This window comes from Pan paniscus, chromosome 17, assembly GCF_029289425.2.
Source record: "Pan paniscus chromosome 17, NHGRI_mPanPan1-v2.0_pri, whole genome shotgun sequence".
Lineage (NCBI taxonomy): Eukaryota > Metazoa > Chordata > Mammalia > Primates > Hominidae > Pan > Pan paniscus.
In genome coordinates, this window is record NC_073266.2 from 75,840,484 (window position 1) to 75,865,259 (window position 24,776).

The 24,776-nt window shown below is 44.9% G+C and overlaps 1 protein-coding gene across 10 annotated transcripts in view; it reads left to right on the forward strand.

Annotated features, from left to right (window-relative positions):
- The window catches only part of NEDD4L (NEDD4 like E3 ubiquitin protein ligase), a 365,125-nt gene that overhangs the window by 262,722 nt on the left and 77,627 nt on the right, over positions 1–24,776 (forward strand). For all 10 annotated transcript variants that reach the window (XM_034943816.3, XM_057300460.2, XM_057300462.2 and 7 more), the window contains 3 exons: positions 16,883–16,933; positions 23,297–23,358; positions 24,118–24,220. In XM_034943816.3, coding sequence (XP_034799707.1) covers positions 16,883–16,933; positions 23,297–23,358; positions 24,118–24,220 — 216 coding nt within the window. The remainder of the gene's footprint in view (positions 1–16,882; positions 16,934–23,296; positions 23,359–24,117; positions 24,221–24,776) is intronic.

Here is a 24,776-nt window from a genome sequence, read left to right on the forward strand (position 1 = left end):
GAGTGTATGATTCTGTTTTATTAGAAATTCTCACTTGAATTTCAGGAGAATAAAGGAGGATTCCTCCTACACAAAGCTGCTAATTGTTTGCACACTGTGTGCATCCCGCATGATAAGCGATTTGAGAAGGTGCCACATCAGTGCCTTTATCCAAGTGTCACCTCCTGTCTACAGTTCCCTTAGCAGGGTGAAGGGAGAAAGATGCAAAGACTGAGCTTGGCTGAAACAAATGTATTTTTGTCCCCTTGACTTCTTGAATTGCAGCAGAGCATATGAATAACATTGATATATTTCTTGGCTGCTAGACAACAACGTATTTCTTTGACAGATTGACGCCTGAAAAGAAAAATACAGTATGTACTAATGAATCAAAACATTTTTTAGTACCTTTGTGTATACTAAACGTATTTTAGTTTCTATCTGGAGCTAGTTGCCATTTACTGTGGGTTTGAAATGCCCTAAGTTATCTTCTATGGATGGGTAGAATCAATTTACCCACACATTGACAGCTTTTACAGATAGGTCCTGTAACAGATATAATTAAGTTAAATTTCATAAATAGATAGGCAGTCTCCTCCCCAGTCCTGGTCCCTTTGGGAGATGAATTGGGGTGGGGGTAATGGAGAGTTTCAAAAAGGCTTTCCGGCGTCTTTTTTTAAAAATAAGGTTTTAAGAGTTTCATGGTCAGCTGTTCTCAGTTTTTCTCAAGATGGTATCCAAAGTAAGACTCAAATTTATGATTTATCTTCCAAATGCTTAAATGGTCCATTTATGATCTGCCAGATGTTACAATGACTAGCTCCCCAAGGAACGATCAAGAATGTGCCAATGTCTGGGCAAGATTTTTATCCAGCAAAAAGAAAAAAACCATAAGAATTGGAGGTTTTACTTTGAAAAGTAAAATCAGCCACATCCATGACTTAAGAGACTGTATATGTTGTCATGGGTAAGGATTTAGATCTTGGCTCCACTGCTTACTCACAGTGTACCCTGGACGAGTTACTAGGCCTTTCTGTGTTTTACTATGCTCTTTTGTAACACAGGGAGAGATAGCATCTACCTTCTAAGGTTGTTGTGAGGATTAAGTGAACTAACTTGTGCAAAGCTCTTAGAATAGTGCTGGGCACAGAGTGGTGAGTGCCTTGTATATGCTAATAGTTGTTGATTTATGGCTTAAAATTAATTGTGTGATGCAAATAGGAGGGTTACCACCCCAAGCTTAAATGGAAGTTTTGCAGCACTTTGCACTCTTGAGGATGTATCTGGGTTTAATAGTACCTTCCATCTAGTGCACCAGTCTTCTCCCAGGCTCATCCTCCCAAACACCTCTCAGTGTTATCCCCACTTTGCAAATGCAGTAGTAGCTGGGCTCACAGAAGTTAAATAACTACACCAAGTCACCATCCAAAAAGGTTCAGGGCCAGGAATAGAGCGAAAGACAGAATACAGAGCCATGCTCTTTTTGCTGTCTTTCTCAGTGCCCAGTTCTCAGAATTACTCAGGAATGAGAGCAGAGAAACTCTGTATAGGCCATGCCTGGAGTTTTTGCACATGGCAGTCAGAGAGTCCCAGCTCAGTTCAGTGCAGTATTACCGAATTCCAGTATATGCTGGGCTCTGTTAGGTGCAAGGGGTTCCAGGATGAATGAGTCTGTGGCCCAGTGGACAAGGTTTGCCCCTGTGTGCAGCTCTGTCTGCTTTACTAGATTTGCTCCTCAGATTCTAAATTGGAAGTATGAGCATATTGCTTGATTTACAGATTATTAGAGAATTTTTTTCAGTTAAACTTTGTCCAAAATAGACACTAAGGGCAAAGGAAACTGGTATTATTACAGCAGGGTGTATCTCATAAGCTCTGAGAATTGTACATGTATAAAGAATCTTTGAATCGCCGAGTCTTAGCCCCACGTTTTATACAGCGCAGAAATACAGCACAGAAAGTTTAGGTGATTTCCCTTGGGTTCCATAGTGTGTTAGGCACCAGGTTCCTTTAACTCTCTCAGTACTCTTTCCTTTAAACTATGGAAGAGCTCAAATGATTAAATCAATAAAAGAATGACGACTTATAGAGCTCATTTAAGTGTCTGAATATATCAGTTTAGCCCAGAGTATCTGAACTCCTGGGCCATGGCTATTCACTGACCCCTTCTCCTCCTCGTGTTCTAGTAAAATTCAGCCCATGAATATAGTCATTAGAAGTTGAATTTTAATGAAATTGGGCGCTTTGATCAATGGGAAGGTTGGAAGTTATGTGGGAATCATGTATATAGTTTATAGCTGTGACTATGTAGGCCAGCTCCTAAGTGCCCCCTGCAATGTGTCACTCTCTCTGGTTTTCTTTCCAGGGAGGTACCCTGTAGAATAACAGTCTAATTTACCTCTCAGACATCTGCTGTCTTTCAGACCTTATGCTAGTTTTGTGCATATCTTCATGATTCCTCTAATAATGCATTGGATTATAAACTATTACCTTCACTTGAGAGATGCTCAGAGAGGCTAGGGAGCTTACTCAGGGTCAGAGGGAGTGCAGCTGAACAGTTCTGCCAGGGTCCCTGTGATTGTTGGAGCAGCCTGTGTTTTTTCAAGCTGTTATCTGTGAATCATACGATAGAAACATAGTGCGTATTTCTGCAGCCTTAGTTCTAGCCATTGAAATATCATGGAGTTGAATGCAGAATACCCATTAATGTTTAGGATGACCAAGAAACTGTGCCCAGGCCCCAAGCCCAGCTCTGTCATCAGAGGTGAGTTACCACTGGTGCCATGCCCTTTGATTCCCTACAGGCGCCCTATAGAGGTGCCCACCAGTGTGCACTTGGAAGTGTGATGGAACGCATCACGTCCCCTTGTTGCCCCTGCCCCGGTGATAGGGGGATTCACTAAGAACTTCAGCATAGTGAGAGAATGTAACTGAAGCTCCTGGGTTAGTGCTGCTTGGTATCCCAGTTACTTTGTAGATTTCGGAATCTTTTGTCGTCTAGCCTGAGGATTACTGTTGATGACACAATTTTCTTTGGGATTATAGGCTTCATGTTTCATACAACCAGCATATACATAAATGGCCTCTTCAGTGTATCATGTATACACATTGGTGAATAGCTTCCCACTAGATAATGTTTTAAAGGGGAAAAAAAGAAGTCATTTCTAAAATCCCAAGAGAGTGTCCCCGTTTTGAGGTTAGAGCAAGTTTTTTAGCCTTATTTAGTCTTGCATCTTGCTCCTTATGCTACCTTTCATTGCTTCATGAAATTATTTTTTAAGGGATACTTTCTAACATTCCATCCCACTTTTTTTAAAGTTCTTTCATATACTTTGTCCTCACAGAATAGAACAGGGTTTCTCAAATTGCACACACTGAACTCTGCAACACAACAGTTCCTTCATTGGAGACCAGATGAATTGAACCACTGGCTTTCTGAAAATAACTGTATGCTTTCCAGTTGGCCAGCCTTGGCAGGGACCCACTACTCCTCCTATTTCTCAGCAGTCAATTTAAAATATTGACAGTAGCTTAATAACATTCAATAGTAACTTGCAGCAGCCTTTCATATACCCTGACATCTGAGATATGTATCAGTTTATGAAATAGAACACGCAGATGGTCTTAGCCCCATTTTCCAGATGAGGACCCTTGTCCAGGGAAGGATTGGTGCCCATTTAGCTAGCTCTTTCCCAGCAAGCAACAGTACCCAAGGCTCCATGCCCCAGGCCTGGGAGGACCCCTCCCACGGCATACTTCAGATCTTCACCTGTGACTTTGAACACATGCATCGAGGTGATGTACTTCTTGGAGATAGTGCTTTCCTCATCTCTTCTACCTTGTAGTCATCAGTAGAGGGCATGCAGTGCAACAGAAGTGGATTTCAGGACTGAGACTAGGGTGAGGCAAGAGAGGCATCAGAGTGCAAAAGTGAAGTAGACACCTGCCGTCAGCACTGGGCAGCCCTGCTCCTGGGGCCTTACTTGACTCATCCTGGTGGGTTTTCCAAATGGCAGGGGTGCACAACCACTTCTTGCAAGCATGGGCACTTGAATTGTAGCCCATGTACACAGTGATTCTTGGAAAAAGTCATGAGTAATGAATGGAACTTTTCTCTCCCAGGTTGCTCTTGTGTTTTGAGACATAAAGAGTCAAAGGTTGGTGCCTAGGATGCTCATTCTTATTGTTTTTGGTAGTTTGATTGTTGAAGGCTTTTGACACGACATTGAAGTGAATATTTGGGGCATTTTGCTCCTCTGGGCTTTTCTCTAAAGCACCCTCACATTTCCTCTCTCATGTTCCTGGGCTTTCCTGGCTTTGATGCTAGCCCCACTGTGTGTTCCCATTAATAGCCCTATGTAGCCTGGCTCCTTATTCTGGAAACTGTGTAACTTTTGCTCTTGATCTTAAACACAACTCAGTCTTGCAAGGAGCTCCGCCTTTGGTCTCAGCTTCTTGGGGATTTCCCTGGCAGCCACATAGTGAACTATGTCACACTCTCTGTTTTACCCGTTAATAAGGAAATACTCTGGTACATGGAGCTTTGCTTGCTGATCTTTTTCTAAGTACTCTGGGGGCAAAAGGAAAAGCAGCTAGAGGATAAGGATGTAACTTTCTTCAAATTAAGCCATCCTGACCCGTGGTAGAGATTAGCCACTAAGAAATAGTGGAAACAAATAACTGTTTCACTCTTGAGTGTTAGCGTGGAAGAGATTCTGGTTCAAATCCTAGTCCTGCCACTTTCTGGTTACAGAAACTACATTACTTTTCTTTTGATGTTTCAAGGAGATAGGAGTTAAAGAAAAATGAACACCAGATTACTAGAACATTCTTATAGAGTTGCCCAAAGATGGAATGGACACCTTCCAGAGTGGAGGGGAGGGAGTAGGATTGGACAGTAGTCCTCAACTGGGAGCACTTCTTCCCCCTGACCCCACACCTGCCTCCCCGGGACGTTTGACAGTTTTGGATTGCACAAAACTGAGGGGTGAGAGTTGCTGCTATATCTAGTGAGCAGAAGCCAGAGATGCTTCCAAATACCTTACGAAGCATAGGACAGCCCTCACGGAAAGAATTATCTAGCTCCAAATGTTAATGATGCTGACTTTGAGATACCCTAGTCAGAAGTAACATTTATTGGCCAGGGGCAGTGGCTCATACCTGTAATCTCAGCACTTTGGGAAGCCGAGGTGGGAGGATTACTTAAGCCCAGGACTTTGAGACCACCTGGACAAGACCCTGTCTCTACAAAAAAAAAAAAAAAAAAAAAAAAAATTAGCCTGATGTGGTAGTACATGCCTGTAGTCTTAGCTACTCAGGAGGCTGAAGTGGGAGGATTGCTTGGACCCAGGAGTTTGAGGCTACAGTGAGCTATGTTTGTGACACTGCACTTCAGCCTGGGCAACATAACAAGACTCTGTCTCAATTAAAAAAGAAAGAAAGAACATTTGTTGAATCTGATTTTCCCATTTAATATCAATGACTGTGCAAGATAAAGTGGTTTTTATCCTCACTTTGGATGAGATTGGCCTTTGGTGATTGAGAAACCTTCCTTTGGTTGTTCAGCTACTTCTAGATAGACATGGGATTTTAAACTAGCCATCTATATGTCCAAAACCCATCCGCTTTCCACAAACCCATTATGTAGTTAGCTCCCCATCACTGATGATGTTCAAAGCTAAGCAGGGTGAGCAACCACTTGAAAGAGGGGATGGATGAGGATACAAGCCTAAGATGTATGTTGCACTAAATGACTTTTGAGGTCCCTCCTAAAGATCACATTCTCTGGTTCTATTTTGAAATGGGATTTGTCTTTTTAGCCCCAGTGTTAGAGTGGCAGCCAGATATCCCTTGGCTATGACCAGTGAAATCCCTGTGCTTTGTGCACCTGTGAATCTTACTCCTATTCATATCCCAGCCCTATCAGGCCAGAGGGCTAGGGTTCCAAACAGGGGCAGCCAGAAATGCACCATCTTCTGCATCCCATCTGCATTCCGGGCCCAGGCAGTTATTTTTACCTCCATACGTAAATGGGCCCAGCGATTTCTCATTTAGGAGAACAGCAGAGGCACAAGTGAGGAGAGCTGGAGAAGGAGGGGAACCTATCATATACTCTGAGATTGCAATTTAGTATCAGTTTGCTGATCAGTGTCACTCCACTAGTTTAATAAGTAATTATGGTTTCTCTTTTGTGAACAAGGAAAACGGGTAGCTTCACCCAGTGGTTGTCAGCCCTGGCCAAAAATTAGAATAAGATAGAGGGCTTTTAAATCACACCTACAACTGAGCCCCTCCACCAGAAATTTAATTTTCTGAGGTGAGGCCTGGGTACAGTGATTTGAGAACTTTGCAGGGATTCCAGTGTCTAAGCAGCCTGGGCACCTCTGGTTAATGGCACACCTCAGTGCTGTGCATTCTGCTCCAGTACCTGCTGGTGTTACTCTGTCATAAAGAGACTAGAAAAAGAGTGAGTTGGGCCCTGTTTCTCAGCGTGTCTTCAGTGGATTGTAGGGAGAAGGAGGCCCATACTCTCTGCCTAAACGAGCACCTGCTAGACTCCGAAATCTAGTTAATGGAAGTTTCTCCTCATCCTTGGACATCCTTGTTTTATATGGTATACGTTCAAAATACATATAATCTTTGGTTTAATTTGTTTTACAAAGTTTTGAAGTTTTCCTCTCCACACTTTTCTCATCAAGCTGGTGTGTGGAAAGAAGGAATTTTTCTTTTCCATTGCTGTCATCTAAAATTGTTGTGTCGGGTGGGGAGGGGAGGGAGCTGGGAAACTTAGCTTTAACTACTTAGAAGTTTTCAGGGAAATGTTTTTATAACAACCTAGTTAATGGTTTGACTTTATGATAGATTCTGTTCCTTCATTATTTTGTCCTCCAGTGGCTTTTATACCCAGCAAAGTGGACCATGGTGTATGATTCAAGAAGGGTGAGGAGTACGTCTTTCTTTGGAAAGGCAGGGATGGAGGGTTGTGATTTAGAAAGGGGAAGCAGGAAAGGAGAGCCACAGAAGGCAAGCACTGTTCTCATGCCAGATCGGTTTCAAGGAAGAGGACATATGGAAGGATCTAGAAAATGATTTCTCTAGAATTGTCCATGTCCAAGTCCCCTGGAATGTCTTTGTATATCCCCAGAGCTGTGCATGCTCCAGTTTGAAGAGCTCTGCTTTAAAAGATATCAGGGGTGGGGGGGATGAGGGGGGTGAAGTAGAAGAATAAAAACTATTCAATTCCATTTGTTTTCTCTTTCAAGCTCATACGTTACTCATTTCATTTTTATATTAAAATATAGATGAGGAAGGAAGGGCACATGGCAAGATTTGGCAAGCATAATCCATGAGGGGATATGGAGTTGGGGATGGCAGCATAGCATACTAGGATTTTTGAGGAGGGATTCGGGGAGCCTGTTCATGTTTTCCTTACAACTCTGGTACATGAAGTACAGGTTCTGCATCATGATGGAAGACTGCCTGGGTTCATGTTTGGGCCACTCCCTACTAGCTCTGTGACCTTGGGCAAGTTTCTTTCTTCTTCTTTTTTTTTTTTTTTTTGAAATGGAATTTTGCTCTTGTCGCCCAGGCTGGAGTGCAATGGTGCAATCTCAGCTCACTGTAACCTCTGCCTTTTGGGTTCAAGCAATTCTCCTGCCTCAGCCTCCCAAGTAGCTGAGATTACAGGCAACCGCCACCACGCCCGGCTAATTTTTGTATTTTTAGTACTTTAGTACAGACCGGGTTTCACCATGTTGGCCAGGCTGTTCTCGAACTCCTGACCTCAGGTGATTCACCCACCTCAGCTTCCCAAAGTGCTGGGATTACAGGCGTGAGCCACCATGCCCAGGCAAGTTTCTTAACCTCCTTATAGCAGTGTTTGGCACATGATAGATGAGCTACAGGTTGGCTTGTTATTCCTTGCAATCTTGAGTTTCTCCCCAGAGTAAAGCTGGAGCTTTTCCCCCAGCCAACTTTGACGGAGTCCACTGGGCAGAGATGTGATTTCAGCCAAAATATGGCTAAAGGAGGAAAGGATCTGAGACAGCCAGGTGGAAATGGCTCCCTGGGAGAGCCTCTGACCGACCCGCACACTGGGAGGAGTGCGCACTGGGGTGGAGCCTTGGGAAGTTGGAGCCATTTGCAGCAGGGAGGAGCCTGGCCCCTCGTCTTCTTGGATGGTACCTAGGATTCAGTCTGCGAGGCAGGAAGCACACTAGCAGGACTCCAGCTTGGTGGAGAGTTCCTGCTTTCCTTTTTTTCCTTTTTGTCCAATGAACCCCATTTTTCTCACCCTTTAAATTGTGAGCCTAATTTTTCGTAGTCATGTGACAAGGACCCCTCTTAAGCTGAACTAAGGAAAAGTCCTGCAGCAAATCTAACTAGAATGCCAATGCCTACATTGAGGCTGTTTAATGGAGAGTTTATGAAAAGTTAGCTAGTGTCCTTGCGTAAACCTGTATGACTCTAGTTCAGAGTCTTCAGTAATTGCAATTCAAGAATAAAACCACACGGCGCTTCCATTCCCGTGTAATTTGTTGTTGCTGGCTTGTGACATTCTACATATCCCAACTATGAGACAGCCAGGCAGTGGGATGGACTGTGAGGTTCAGATGCCCGGAGATATGTGAGGAAGAGCTTTTAGCAATAAATATGAAAATGAAATCAAAGTAAAAACTGGCATTGAACCCCTGGTGTACTTAGGCTTACTTTTACCCAAATCCAAATCATTTCTTGACACTGCATGGTGACCAAGAGTGTCTGTCATTCAATATTTCAGATTAAGATCTGTTCTTTGGTAGCTAAGTTCAGAGAAAAAAATATAGGATCTAGAAGTATCATTGCTATTTTTTCCTTGATACATTTAGTCTGGTATTAAAATTGCTTGCAGAAGATTTGATTTTAAAAAAGTAGAAAAGAGACACTTATCCTGGTAAAATTATCCTGAAATCTTAAGAAATTAAGACAAATTGCACCATAAAACCAGAAGCACAAAATTAAACAATATTATATTAAGAGAACCCAGTGACACATTTTCCTTCTAAATTAACTTTAAAATTAACTTTTAAATTAAGTTCAATCTATTATCAGTTTGCTTTGTAAGAAGTAGAATATATGTACATGTTTGCCTTATTTTTAGCATGTTATATTCATTAAAATGTTTTAGTTTATTCAGCAGATACATTTAGCATTTCTTTCACAAGAAAGACAGTGAAGGAACAATTAATAACAGGACCCCAGTAATACCTGGGGGGTTTCTACATCTGCATTTTTTGCAAAAATAGAATAGCCTTCTAAGAAGCTGTCAGTGGCATTTGTGCAGCTGGACAGCTTTGCAGCAGATGTAACAGTAACTGTGATGCCAGGCTGTGCCCCAGAACCTGTAAGCATGACAAGCTCTGGCTTCTTCCCTCCTCTGAAAAGGTACAACATTGAAGAGGCAGTCGTTTCCCCTAGATCTGTAACCAAGCACATCTGGGTGAAAGGGGAAGACATCTCTTCACAGAGAGGAGAATAAAGGTGGTGACCATCAGGGTGACAGGCAGCATGGACTGTTGCCACCTGTGCTGCAGGCAGCTTCAGTGCCTGGATGGTGGGACAGCTGGTCCTGCACTCAGTACGAGTCTCAGGCAGTGGTCTGGCCGCGCCTCCCTTGGGCTGCTTCTTCCTCCACCGTCCTCCACTTTTGCTTTGTGTCTGCGTCAAGTCAGTAACGGTCTGCAGCTCCCATCCCTCCTGATGGGCACTGCACTGAGGCCTTAGTGGGCATTACCTGATGCCCTCATCACCCAGTGTACAAACACCTGCTGACAAGAAGCGTCCCTGAGCGGAACCCTTCTGCTGGGACACCGCACCTTCCGTGTCCTGAGTGGGCTGCACCCTCGTGGTGCTCAACTGGGTGACTTCACGCTGTCCTCAGCGCTCTCTCTCCAGTCAGCTCTCCTGCTCAGGCACCTTTTTGGGACACAGTCCTTGCCAGTTATTCCCTGTTTAATGTCCTCATGTGTCTTCACTTGCCCTGGGAGACTGTCGTCTTGAGAGAGCAAGCCATATGGGACCCTGAGGACTGGCCTCAGTTTCCCTCCCCCCCACTGCCCCACGGGGCCACGCCTCATCAGTGGCATGGACCTTTTAGTCAGCGAGCCCTCAGCCGGATGCTCCCGTGCTGGCCACTCCTGTCCTCCCTGCTCTGTCCTCCCTGCAAACTCCTCCCTCAGGACCCTGCTTGAAGTTACGTCCTGCACAGTCATCCCTGGCCTTCCCTCAGCAGAATCTGTCACTCCCTCAAGGTGTCCCTGCAGTATTCTGCTCATGCCCCTGCTACGTGGCAGAACTCTGTTGTCCTATCCTGTCCAGAGCTCCAAAGCCCCCAGACCCTGTGGCTGCTGAGCACTTGAACCATGGACAGTCCAGGTGAGGATGTGCGGGGAGAGATGCCTCCTGCCTGTGGCTGAGCCCTGCCTGAAGGAGCTGATGAGGAAAAGCTCCTAAGCACAACAGTGCTGCTCACCTGGGCATCTAGTTGGCAGAGTCCTATCCCAGTGTTCGCACCCCCAGTTTCCTGGGTCTTAAGTTCAGATTATCAAGTGCTCCTCCTGCAAAAAAAAAAATGGTGATTCTTGTGGCCCTTAGTTGACCCCGCACCTGGGATATGCTTATATTTGGTGTGGGGCAGAGAACTGAGTGTTCTTGAACCGCTTCCACCCAACCAGAGGGAGGTGGGGACATCAGGTACACCTCATCCCCTGATGTCACAGCCAAGTACCTGGAGCCACCAGGACTCCCTCTGAGCCCACAAAGGAGTGTCTTCTCACCACCCCGATTATACTGGTCTAGTTATGCTTTGGAGTTAAAGCCAGGCTGCTATTGCAGGGCTGCTGCAATCCTTGCAAGCACAGTTGTTCTTTGCTTGCGCTTGCTCTCGCTCTCACTCTTGCTCGCTCTCTTTCTCTCTCTCTGACTTCAGTTTAACTTTTTAAACTTCAGTAATAAGTGTTCCTCAAAATAGATGGTCTTCCTGGTTGTAGGTACAGCCAGCAGGGTTGAGTTCTGCTGCCTTCCAGCATGGTTTTCCTGGGGCTTGTAAAAGTCCTGCAAATTTGCTCTGACACTCTGTTGACATGGAGGTCCTGTTTGTTGTTATAAATAAGGACCAGTGTCTCTAGGACACACCTTACTGTGTATAACTGAATGGCAGATTTTGTCCCTTACTTCTTAAAAATTAAATGGCAGAGGAGCTGGCTATGTAAAAGCCCTGTGTGTGTTTACCAAAAAGTACTTGAATTTTGTTTGGGTTTTGTGTTCTGGTGCATACGAAGTGAATTTTGGTAGGAGTATGTGCATTCAGAGAATATGTCATCACACTTTTTTCTTTATTTGAGTGCCACTTGGCTCTTATTTGATTAAGGTAATTTCAGTGACATATTTTGAAGCAATTCACCTTGAAAGGCAGAGGCACCACCCAGGTGCAGAAACCTTCCTTGGGTTATGCAACGCCCAGCGTGGGTGGAACCGCACTCACACTTTACCTCTTCCTGAACCACAGCCCTGCTCTGATTGCGTGATAGAAGCTGAGGTGCCTGACAAGTGGAAGGAGGAAAAGGAACATTCTGCCTTCCTTTTCTCTGTAATGCCAAAGCTGGCGTCATGCGTTACTGAGGGCCTCTGTCAGCACTGGGGCCGGCCAATGGCACAGCTGATGGGGTAGCTGCACTCGCTAGTCCTCTGGGAAAGCCCAGGTTGTTTTTCTGGCTTAGTGTTAGAGGCAGCTGTGATGTTTACCTCGATCTGTAACATACAAAGATCTGATCATATGCTGTCTTTGCTTACATTCTATTATTGTCTGACTTATGTTCTAAATTCTCTACAATTCCCTTCCATTTGTCTTAAGAAACTCTAAACCTTTTTTTTTTTTTGGAAATCACTACTTAATGATTTTGAGGATGAAACCCCAGACAGTTGGTAATAGTGGATGGTTTTCATTTTCTGTAGTTGAGTGGCTTTCTAATTCTTTTGATGGCACACAAAAAGAAATTAACCTTAGATCACAACTTAGTACACACATTTATATATGCATGTAACTGAGATGAGTTCCTCAAAATAGCACATACCTGTGTTTTATGTGAGGCACTGATATTTTCTGTTCTATATTATGCTTAACTTTAAAAAATACTTCCTGTGTACCATTTGTGGGATTGTAACTCACAACTTAAAAAATATTACCTTGATACATAGCTCCAGAAATACACAGGGGTCATTTTACCAAGAATCACCAGTTCTTTTGCTCTGTTACCCTGGCTGGAGTGTGGTGGCACAATCATAGCTCCTTGCGCCCTCAACCCCCGGGCTCCCAGCTGGGGGTCTTTAGGACCCCAGTGTGACCTGTGGGTAGCCCTTACTTCCTTTAATACTTTTCTTTCTGCACAGTCAGATGCTCTCCCTTTGAGCTTCCATGTGAAGTTCACTGTGCACCCAGCCCTGCTACCACCGCCTCTGTCTTGAAAGGAATAGGGTGGGGTGGTCATTGGTGTATAGTAAGATTCGAATCACATCCTTCAAGTACAGTTCTACCCTAAAGATAAGAGTCCCTGTGGTTTTTTGTTGTTGTTGTTGTTGTTGTTTGAATGGATGTGTTCTTTGAGAAATTGAGTCTTGAGTATTTTGTGAGGACATCTAAGCCTGGCGTCCACGTCACTGCTGACAGATTTGACCTAGTGTGCACTCCCATCTGGGGAAATGCCCATAGGCTATAATCTCTTTCACTGGAGCGATTATAATAGCCCCCGGGCTTCAGGTCCCGGTGGCATCCACCCTTGGTGGCAGCATACCCCTCTGCATGAACAGGGCGCCCACTTGTCCCCTCCTTCTTACTTAGTAGTGATTTTTAAAGGGGAGGGTGGCAGTCCTGAATGTAGTTCATCAGTATTTACCGCACAAGCTCTAAAGGACACAGTGTTTTATTTGTGTATTTATTTAACTTTTCCAATATCGGAATATGAATTTTTGTTTCACCTGATAGGACACGTTTCAGGGGCTCCATTCTACATTGTCATTTCACAGGAAAAATATTTGATGGCTCATTAGAAGGGAACATCTATTATTTTGTTACTGAAAGGCACATTTTCAACCTTGAGAATTGGATGGCAGGTAATGGCATGGAAATTGACAGCATTTTACCACTTAAAAATAACCACAAGAAATACCAATGTTCACCGAATGAGTTGAAGTTAATTTGGTTTTGTAGGCTATTGTAGTTAACTTGATGCTTGATGGAAATAATTTTGTATTGGAAATCATTAAAAATTGATTTGATTAATGCTTTTATAATGTTGGTATGAGGTGTTGCACTGTGGTGGTGATGACCTAAGGGTGCTGTGATGGCCTCAAACGTTGTCCCTCCGGGGCCCACAGGCAGGATCCCGCACACTAGCACACCTTCCAGTTCCTCTTACCATCAAACAGAGGTGTTCCTTCAACATGCCTGCTCCTCCCTGTGGCATAAAGGCACCAGGAGGTTCTCTGATCCCCTGTTAGATCTCCTCTGCAGGGTTGAAGACATTTTTTGTTTGTTTGTTTGTTTGTTTGTTTGTTTGTTTTTGAGATGGAGTCTTGCCCTGTCTCCCAGACTGGAGTGCAAGTGACGTGATCTCAACTCACTGCAACCTCCGCCTCCCGGGTTCAAGCGATTCTCCTGCCTCAACCTCCCAAGTAGCTGGGACTACAGGCATGAACCACCAAGCCCAGCTAATTTTGTATTTTTAGTAGAGATGGGATTTCGCCATATTGGCCAGGGTGATCTCGAACTCCTGACCTCAAGTGATCTGCCCACCTCAGCCTTCCAAAGTGCTTAGATTACAGGCGTGAGCCACCGTGCCTGGCCATTTTTGTTTTTAATCGGTGTAGTGTCCCTAACCTAAATATTTTACATGGCCTGAACTTTCTGTAGTTTTAGCAGCAATGGGATGCTTTGAAACCTAGATCTCTCAACCAACTACATCTTCCATTGACTGGTGAAACACTAGTTTAAGCCAATTCATTTTGACCATGTGCATTTTTGTGCTTGATCCCTATTTTATTTCAAAAATAATTTCCATCTCTATTCATGTAAACTAATAAGAGCCTTCCGTTTCCTTTAATGGCAAATTGTCTCATCTTTTACTGTTTTAAAACTTTTTTTTAACATAATGAGAAAACGTGATAAAAGGTATAAGTGCAGTTTCCTGGCTTTGCAGTACCTCAGGGAATTCGGTAAACTGTATTCCATTTGAGGAAAGGAACGGTTGGAGTAGGAGGTAGTGTAAAGATAACATAGCAAATAAGCATTTTACCAGAACCCTCTGAAGTCTCATCAGACTGTGCCATCATCAGAATCCCTCCCTTCTCATCTACACCGTTTAAAGCCAGCATCCAGTCAGAAGCCCAGAGCTGGTACCGCCTTGCTTTCCTGCCAGTTGCTGACATATGGCACACAGTGTCAGTTAAGGGCACAGGCTGATGGGCAGCTTGGCCACATACCTCTCTGGCTTCCTATCTGTAAAATGGGCACAATCATTGTACCTGCCTCTGAAGGTTGTTGCGAGAACTAGACGCAGCCTTGGCACAGAGCCCACAGAGAGTGAGCACTGTGTAAAGACTGGCTGCCAGCCATTAGTACTGGGTGCCTGTCTTTTGGTGTCTGGGCAAAGCTTTAACCTGTTTTATCAGTTTAGAACTCAGATGTCTCCCTGGCAAAACAACACGGGCATGTAGATATTTTGTGAAGTTTTGTTGAAGTGCACTTAGGTTAGTGATTCATGGGCAGCCTTTCAAAGCTATCAGGCTGTGAAACAGCTTTGAATAAGATTGTCTTGTCCTTCTGCTGATTGTCTTGTCCTTCCCACGTTAGCAGCCATAGCAGGAGGAGGAGAGGTGGCAAGTGGCCACACTACTCTGCTCACATTAAGCAGACAATTTATGGTCAATATTCAGTGAATTTCTTTTTTTTATAGTACAGTTAACTGATATTTATATTAGCTTTAAAATTATAGCAAAATCAGGCCAGGCATGGTGACTCACACCTGTAATCCTAGCACTTTGGGAGGTCGAGGCGGGCAGATCGTTGGAGGTCAGATGTTCGAGACCAGCCTGGCCAACGTGGTGAAACCCCATCTCTGCTAAAAATACAAAAATTAGCTGGGCGTGGTGGTGTGTGCCTGTAGTCCCAATTACTCAGGCTGAGGCAGGAGAATCGCTTGAACCCAGGAGGCGGAGGTTGCAGTGAGCTGAGATTGCACCACTGTACTCCAGCCTGGGCGACAGAGCAAGAGACTCTGTCTCAAAAAAAAAAAAAAAAAAAAAAATAGTGAAATCAGCCAAATAGAGAACTAACAGGCACACTGCCTAACTCCTTGTGTAACTGTCATTGGTGTGAGTCACTGGGGCAGCGTGATTAGGTCTGTGAGCTGGATAGCAAGGCTGTCATTATTCTCAAGGCCTTCTGCTGACTGCTGCTCTTGGTAAGACATACAGAATCTATGGGCACCTCCTCTTACCGCTCTATGCTAGATGAGGCGTCTCCACGTTGAGTTGTAGCAGATACAGCTAAGAAAGTAAAAGAAATGAAAATCTCATCAAAAGGATTGGGGGTAGTCTCATTCTTCATGCATACCCAAACCGTGGTAACTTTGATTTTTTTATTATCCAGTATGGATTGTTTAGAGGAGACAGATGGCTTTCCAGTTCATCAAATTTTTTCAATTATCTAAAAGGAATTGCTACGCTTGGAGCAAGTCATTTCAATAAATCTCATTCATATTTACCTGCTGCTTCCTTTTAAATGGAAGAAGAGAATGTTTTTCAAGTACACTTGAAAAATAGCATATGTGAATTAGAAACTTTCTCTGTAAACTAGCAGAGTAGAAATAAGAGGCCAGCATTCAGCACCAGGTAGGCTGGATTCCTTCTTAGGTGGCTCAAGCTGGCTATGGGGCTGGTCTCATCATATCTAAAGAACTGCCCAGCTTTTACGCATTTTGAATGTGGTGGAACCAGCTGCATATTTTTATATGAGAGCGGCAAATAGTCATTGTGTTCCAGTTTGCTTCTCGGGTCATCTAAACGTCAGAGGCCATGCCACAAGCACCGTAACTGAGGGATATAGTGTGACTGTGGTCTATCGGACACCGTGTGGTCCAGGCCAGTGACCTCTGGAGCTGAATCATGACTTCCCAGATGACTCCCAGAGCCTTAGAGGGGACTGGTGCGTGTCTCCAAATGATTTTCACCTGGGCCTCTTTGAAGTCGGGAGAGATACGTGCAGTATGGTAGATGTGGAGAGGGAGAGGCATGGTGTGTCCAGAAATTAGCAGGACCTGATCCATATACGTGGATTCTGAAGCAGTGCACTTACTAGATTAAAAAAAACAATGTACTTACTGGATTTAAAAAGTGTGTATTTTTTTGTGAGATGCAGTTTGTAAGATGCATTGTTAACTAGGCCATATACTTTTTCCATTGGCTCTCAGCTCTCAAGAAGCTCTTTAGTTTTTAGCATTGGATCAGTAAACACTTATTAAAATGTTCCCAGCATTTGTTTGCCATCTTCTCTTTCAGCTGGGCCCAGCTGTGCCCTCAAACCCTGCCTGTCTCTTCCCTGACTGATCATGTTCTCCCAGCTTCTACAGAGGCTTCCATAGCATTGTGCTTGGTAGCAGACACCAGACAGAATCTCAGCCAGCTCAGTCCAGGCGCACGGGCTCCTGGTCTCCTGGAGTGTGGTTACTCGTGTCTCCTCGGGGCCTTCCGCCCTCCACATTCCAGTGCCAGGCCCTGGACCTTTGTCTCTATTCATGATAAAACATTTTTAGGAAATGCTGACGCTCAGTGAAGAAATGGAAACACTAACTCTTTGTTCTCTTCCTAACAGACACGAGACGACTTCCTGGGCCAGGTGGACGTGCCCCTTAGTCACCTTCCGGTAAGGACAGTCTCATGTTTGATGCTTCGTGCTGGGGGCGGGGGTTTCTAATTGTCTGTAGTCAGCATATTTTCAGAGTGGCATTTCTTCACCACGGTGGAGAAGGCTGAAATGAAGCATGTGTGCTGTGGCCTTAGTCCTTTCTGGAAAGTGGTCCTTTCAAGGGGATGGAGGAGAAGCTGGCTGTAAGAGTAGTCAAGGGTGCCTGAGTCGTGCGCTTGCGTTCCCATCCACCAGCTCCCTCTCTTTTCTGCACTTCAGCTGCTCCACCTTTGTGTATCACATCTTACAAAACAGACACCTCCTTCACTCAGGCCTCCCTTCTTGTCACTTACTGTCTCTGCTTCCTAATGCATCCTCCGGGTCCCATCAGATGTTTGCACTCTTTGTCTGGAACCGCACATGCCATTTCTCTTGGATACCTCTACACAAACTATAATAGCATTTCCCAGATTTTGGTGTCTGGCTTTCTCAGTCAGCATGGTGACAAAAGAAGAGCCTGTTCATTCTGAGTGAACTTGTCAGCTGGGAACACCCACCCTCGCTGGAACACGCACTGAGTTAGCATGTGTGGCGCTGCCATTTCTCTCTGCTCAAAGTAGCGGAGCAGTCGAGGCTGTTGACTAGTGACGGGCATTAGGGCTGACACCCGAAACAGGAGGCAGGGCAGACAGAATGTGTAGTTGGGACCTGGAGGCCTTGAGAAAGGTGGATCCCCATCTCCTATTCCAGCTTCAGTTTTCCGGCTTGTCCCAGCCTTCCTCCTGGCCTTCTTCCCTGGGCAGCACGACGACGTGATAGAAGTAGCAGCTGAGAGAGGAAAGGCGAATGTTTCTGCCTTACAAGGGCATTGTGTTATTTTTTTAAATGCTTTGTGTGAGCAAGTAGCATAAATAGTCTATAAAGTAAAGTGACTTAACCCCCTAGCATAAGCTTCCTGCTGTGTGGAAATTATGGCTGTTTCCATATGTTAAATACCAAGTAAGCTTTGAAGATGTGTTGTGAAGGAAGGTGATAGCAAGTAATTTACTCTCACTCACTCAGGGGAGCTGTTAAGGAAGCAAGTCGCAAGGTTCCAAAGGACTGGAAGTGAAAGTGATATTCTTAAAATACCTTGTTTGTTTCTTTTTAAAACTCTGAAGCTCCAGGGTGCCACGGGAGGGGCCTGCCCGGGGCTTCTGCGTGAGACCTACTCCATGAGCCATCAGAAACCTGACTGCTCTTCTCAGGTCACGTTGGGAGGATGTGACCATTTCACCTTTTGTGAGGAAAGACCTCGCATCCTTCTACGTTGGGAGGTCTTCTGTGTATGTTCTTCAGACTGAAGCTGCGATCTTCTCACACTTTTAGACAGTGTTGGTTGATGGGCCAGCTCTTTTATGGACGTCTCCAGCCACCCTTTCCCTAATGTAAAAACCACATCTTGGCCAAGGGAAATTATTTTCTGAGAGGCAAATATTCTAATATTTGGTAAGAGGCAAAAGTGACATGTTTAAAAACCTTGCTCTGACAAGCTCTTTTTTGAGTGAGTGAGCAGCACCTGGTCTTGAAAGGTTGAGTAGGGCTCCCAGAAAATAGAAAAAGGTTCCTCCTCCGAGGCCAAGTCAGTAGAAAGAATAGTTTAGCTTTGGATTCTGAGTGGAGGCAGGGTCAGTGAGCCTTCAAAGAAGGAAGCGGTGCAGAGGCACAGGGCAGGAATAGAAGCCAGCCGATTGCAGAGGGTAGAGCCGTGAAGGCCCAGAGAGGACCGAGTGCCCCTAGTTACTCGTGTGCCCAGAGGGTAACTTGCAGTGGCGTGCTTCACCTCCATACTTCAAACTGACTAGCTGTTCACAGCCAACTACAGTCAGAGAGATGGACCACAAAGAAAACAAAAGGAGAGGCGTGAAGGTATATTCTTTATTCATGTGGCGGTAGAACCCAAGTTGCGTGTTCTGAATGCACGTGTCTTTTGAATCCAGGATTTCAGGTGCTTTCGTGTGTATGTTTGGTCGTGTGTATAGGGTGCTCATGGGGAAATTACAGTGGCATTTTATTTGTGTGATAGCACACAGGTGTGAGTGTGGAGAGGGCGGGAGCATATGAGTGTATTTTGTGGATTGAATTATGGATGCTGTGTTCTTGATTAGTATATGACCATTGTCAAGGTGGATTATTTACAGTCTGTAGATTCAAAATTTGTCAAAACCACCAAGCTTTAGATAAAAGGAAATAGACCAGGTACAGTGGCTCATGCCTGTAACCCCAGCACTTTTGGAGGCCAAGGCAGGAGGATCGCTTGAGTCCAGGAGTTAAAGACCAGCCTTGGCAACATGGCAAGACCCTGTCTCTGTAGAGAAACTTAAAGATTAACCCAGCATGGTGGCACATGCCTGTTGCCCCAACTGTTTAGAAGGCTGAGGTGGGAGGATCGCTTGAGCATGGGAGGTCATTACTACGCTGAGCCATGGTTGTACCACTGCGCTCCAGCCTTGGAGACAGAGCAAGCTCTCCTTTTGCTTTTACATTGAGAGACCAAGAGCAAACTTAGCTGTAACTGTACCATCGTTGACTTTTCAACTGCCGTTTTCACATTTGTCTGTTAAATTCAGTGCATCATTGTCTAAAAGTTCATATGATATTTGATAACTTGAATCTATTAATTATTTAGCGATAAAGAGAACTCCGAGATCTGTATTAACAGAGTGAGATTTCTGGCAGGTGTCTGCCTGTTGCATCTTCCTCTTGACTTGTCAGCTCTGTCTCCCCTTCCCCTGGAGCCCTCAGTAACCCACCTTTGCCCAGCCACGAAATCTCTTCATCGCTGGGAAATGCAGTGGGGCAGAGAGAGCTATTTTAAAACATTAAGTTTTCCTAAATCCCAGTCATGTGCCACTTAAGACAACCATGGCTCACTCTGGAATTTAAATTTTCCTAGATGAGGCATTTTCAGGGTGGTGGTATTATTTGATGCCCTGCCTCTACTTGGAGGTAGCTCAGCTGACCAACATCCTTTTACCCCTTTTGTGTTTATGGCTGATGGCTGGTAGCAGGTAGCAGGCTGATGGTTCCCTCTCATGAGCGCAGAATTCAAAATCATGGAGTTTGGAGGGACTTGAGAGACACTGATTCACTCCCAGTATTTTCCAGGTGAAAAAGCCTGGGCCCAGAGAGGGAGGGGACTTGCCCAGCAGTAAGCAGGTCATTGGTGGTGCTGGATCTGACCCTGGTGTCCAGCATCATTGTGAGCCTGTGATGTGGTCAAGGGTGTGGGCATGGGGTGGATTTGCCCAAGGCTTAGGTGCTTGCAGTGGTTGCATACAGGTTTCGAGTCTAGGGACCCAGCAGGGCCCTCTCCTTCCATTTGCCTGCAGAATCCTTTATCTCACTCTATTCCATAGTGAATGCACCTAGGCTGAAAGCTACTCTCTTTCAAGATGAAAGTACTGAGTATCCAGATTTTCTTCTGAATGCTTTTACCCTGGAATGGGGGCAGCATTGTGGCTATTGTGGCTAATAGCACTGTTTGCAGCAGTGTGTTTAAGATGGCTTTCCACCAGGAGCACCCTCAAAGCCATCCTGGGAGTCTCCACTCAGCTCTGCTCCAGGGAACAGGATCAGATTGGAACCTGGATGAATGCCAAGAAGAATCTTGTAGTTATCTATAAGATCATCTTCTAATTCAGGCTAGAGAATTTCAATGAACGTGAACTTTGATTTTAATGCCCTACCTGTTACTGCTTGGCATTGAGTTGGCAGTACTGACAAATGAAATGAACGTGTAGAATTGGCCAGTGAACATGGCTAGTGTTTGTTGAGTGTGCCACGTGCCCTTGAGAACTTTATAGAAACCAACTCAGCTGATTGGTTTGATCCTCACAACAGCCCTGTAAGTTATGGTTACTGCCCCATTTTATAGATGAGGACACTGAGGCCAAGAGAGATAAGGAACTTGCCCTTAGCCACTTGGCTCTGTAAGTAACAAAGCCAGGATGCAAACCTAGGAGATCTGCCTTTTGACCTGTGTGGTATCAGTCATTTAAGCTGCATAGGGTATGGACAGACTCAGGTTCAGAGTCCCTCTAAGCTCCGTGATTTTCCCTCTTCACTCTCTTGCATGTTCTCTGCTGCTCCTAGATTGCTCATGCCCCCTGGTGATCCTGTAGGCTTTGTCATACTGTTTGATTTCCTATGTTTAAACTGTCCTTTCTCCCAGTTCTCTACCTCTCAAAGCCTTCCCATCACCCTGTATTGTATTGAACTCCACATCCAAAACCATTTTGATTTCCAAGTCAGAGTCCGTCTGTTCCCTGTACCCCAAGTCTCACAGAATGTGACCTCTCTATGTCAGTGAATTTGTTCTGCCTTAGCTTCTAGTGGATTGTTGACATGATGGCTCTTCCCTTGTAATTGTAACCATAAGGGCTGCTATACCATGTTGTATCCACATGTCGTTGACATAATATTGCTCTCAAATTATTTGTTGGTTGGCAGGGCATGGTGGCTTATACCTGTAATCCCAGCACTTTGGGAGGCCAAGGCAGAAGGACGTCTTGAGCTCAGGAGTTTGAGACCAGCCTGGGCAACATAGGAAGACCCCCATGTCTATAAAAAATAAAATTATTAGCCAGGCATAGTGGCACACACCTGTGGTCCCAGCTACTTGGGAGGCTGAGGTGGGAGGATCACTTGAGCCCAGGAAGTTGAGGCTGCAGTGAGCTATGATTGTGCCCCTATACTCCAGCCTGGACAGCAGAAGACCCTGTCTCTAAATTAAATAAATAAATGTTGGTTTAATAAATGAAAAAAGGAAGGAAAACCAGCAATAGTTTTCTTAATAAATTTTCCATTTATTTCCTTATATATATTTACAAACCTTTTGGTAGAAAATATTTTCAAAATGTATGTTTATTACTGCCTCATAAGAACAGTCTAGAAAATATAATTTACTTCATTCAGTGATAGTGAATTTTGAGAGCCTCCATAGTTTACTACAGATCAGATGAATTGAGTGCTTACGTGAGTACCTACTTGGTGCCAGGCAGTGTTCTTGGCACCAGTGATCCAATGGTGAGCAAATTCAAGTCTCTGTTCTCATGGGCTTACATTCTGGAAGTGATGGATAATAAACTAGTATGTCAACAAATGAACAGGTACTTTCAGAAAGTGATATGAGGAAGATACAGCAGGACGATAGGATGGGGGGTGATAAGGGTGGCTGATGGTGGGAACTCTAAAGGATGAGACCTGGGATCTCACACTTGGATGGCAAAGTGGAAACAGCCATGCCATCCAGAGTCAGCTGTCCAGCAGAGGGACCTGCCTGTGCATGGGCCCTACCGCAGTACATATAATCTGCATCCATGGCAGATGAGGACAGGATGGTTGGGAGTACAAGGAAGGAAGGGAGAGACTGGTTCCCAATGAGGTTAAAGTTGATTCAAAGCCAGATTATAGTTGGTCTGCTAAGTCATAGGAAAGAATTTTCAGTTTATTATGAGAGGAGTAGGAACCCATTGAGAGTTTAAAGCAGAGAATGACATAAACAGATAACATTTCAAATAGCAGCACATACGTACATACACGTGTGTGCATGCACGCGCACACAAACCTGATACAGTAAATCACTGGACTGTGGTTTATCTCTTGCTATAAAAGTATTTGAAATTGTGTTTAATTGAAGGGTCTAAGTATTTGAGGTTTTACTGCATATATAGTATTTAAAGATTAATGAAATAGTCACACTTATTTATCCAATTTCCTGCTTTGGTAGGAACTTCGCAATGAACTTCACACAATCAAATGAACACTGATTTCTTTAAAAATGAACAAATACTCCACTTGTACTCATAGCTTCATGAACTAAACCTCAGCAGAACGTTGATCGGTGCTGCTTCCTGGGGTGATCTCTGTGCAGGAGATAGTCTTTCAATTCTCTTAGGCTGATGATGTGAGATTTTAATGCAAAAAACAAAGTTTCCCTCAAAGATTAAATCTTGTAAATGCTTCTGTTTACTCCACTCATATGTGTCTCGAGTCACAGGCATATAGCAAGGCACCGGTGACCGCTGGTTCTCCGAAGTTAATCAGCTCTGTGAGACTGAGGCCACACCCTGCAGTTAGAAATTTTACTTGGCAATGACAGCTGTAATTTTGTCATTTGTCTGTGGCTGGGGCTGGCTTCTAAAACCCGGTGTGGATAGTGACATCTAGTGGATCTCTAGTAGATCAGTTCCGTGGACTGTCAGGTACCAAGTGAAGAAACACATTCAGCGGTGCCACATTCTAAAATTCAAAATATATTCTCTGTAATCCAGTTGCCTGTATCTAAAACATGAAATTATTAGGAATATCAAAATTTAATTTATTGTTTTTTCCCCACAGACAGAAGATCCAACCATGGAGCGACCCTATACATTTAAGGACTTTCTCCTCAGACCAAGAAGGTGAGGCTTGTGGGTATGGGTGGGTGGGGATGCCTGCCCTGCATGCTGTAGGTATAGGTGGGGATGCCTGCCCTGCGTGCTGTGGATATGGGTGGGTGGGGATGTCTGCCTTGCGTGCTGTGGTGTGGGTGGGTGGGGATGCCTGCCCTGCATGCTGTGGGGATGCCTGCCCTGCGTGCTGTGGGTATAGGTGGGGATGCCTGCCTTGCGTGCTGTGGGTATGGGTGGGTGGGGATGCCTGCCTTGCGTGCTGTGGGTATAGGTGGGGATGCCTGCCTTGCGTGCTGTGGATATGGGTGGGTGGGGATGCCTGCCCTGTGTGCTGTGGGTATGGGTATAGGTGGGGATGCCTGCCCTGTGTGCTGTGGGTATGGGTGGGTGGGGATGCCTGCCCTGCGTGCTGTGGGTATGGGTGGGTGGGGATGCCTGCCCTGCGTGCTGTGGGTATGGGTGGGTGGGGATGCCTGCCCTGCGTGCCGTGGGTGTGGGTATAGGTGGGGATGCCTGCCCTGTGTGCTGTGGGTATGGGTGGGTGGGGATGCCTGCCCTGCGTGCTGTGGGTATGGGTGGGTGGGGATGCCTGCCCTGCGTGCCGTGGGTGTGGGTATAGTTGGGGATGCCTGCCCTGTGTGCTGTGGGTATGGGTGGGTGGGGATGCCTGCCCTGCGTGCTGTGGTGGTTGGCTTTTGCTGAAGACGATTTTAAGTGTCCTTTGAAGTCACAACCCTTCTAACCAATTTTCTTCCATTATGTGTGCAGTCATAAGTCTCGAGTTAAGGGATTTTTGCGATTGAAAATGGCCTATATGCCAAAAAATGGAGGTCAAGATGAAGAAAACAGTGACCAGAGGGATGACATGGAGGTACGTGGAGGGCGTCAGGCCTCTCTCCTTGCCTTGAGATCATATTCATGTTTTGCTTTCAAACTTTATAATTGAAGGAAATAAAAGTTTAGAAAGCTTAAATATAAAAAAAAGTACATATGTCCACAAATTGGTCATTGATAGTCTACCAGTGCAGTTATTTGTTTTGGTTAAAGATGAACTTTTTATGTTACAACACCAATCCTCGGAGAGATTTCTCTTTAGACAATGCCATGCCTATTCCCCAACGTTAGCCCCACAGCTCTGTGAAAGTCTCCTCACACATTGAATCCTATTATTGCTATGGACTTGCAGCTCTTTGTAAATTCTTTTTAGCCATTGAAGTTGCTTCAAAGTGGGTGGAGGATTTTAGAAAATCACTTTTTTTTCAAGTTTCTTACTCATTTGGCCACAGGTGACAGCCTGCAGTAGAAAAACCTTCCTCTAGAAATGCCATTCTGCAATGAGCTGACCAGAGGAATGTCCCTTTTTTCCTTCCTGACAGAGCCGCCTGTATTTACCTTGTCACAGACTGATGCTGTGGGTCCTATCGTAC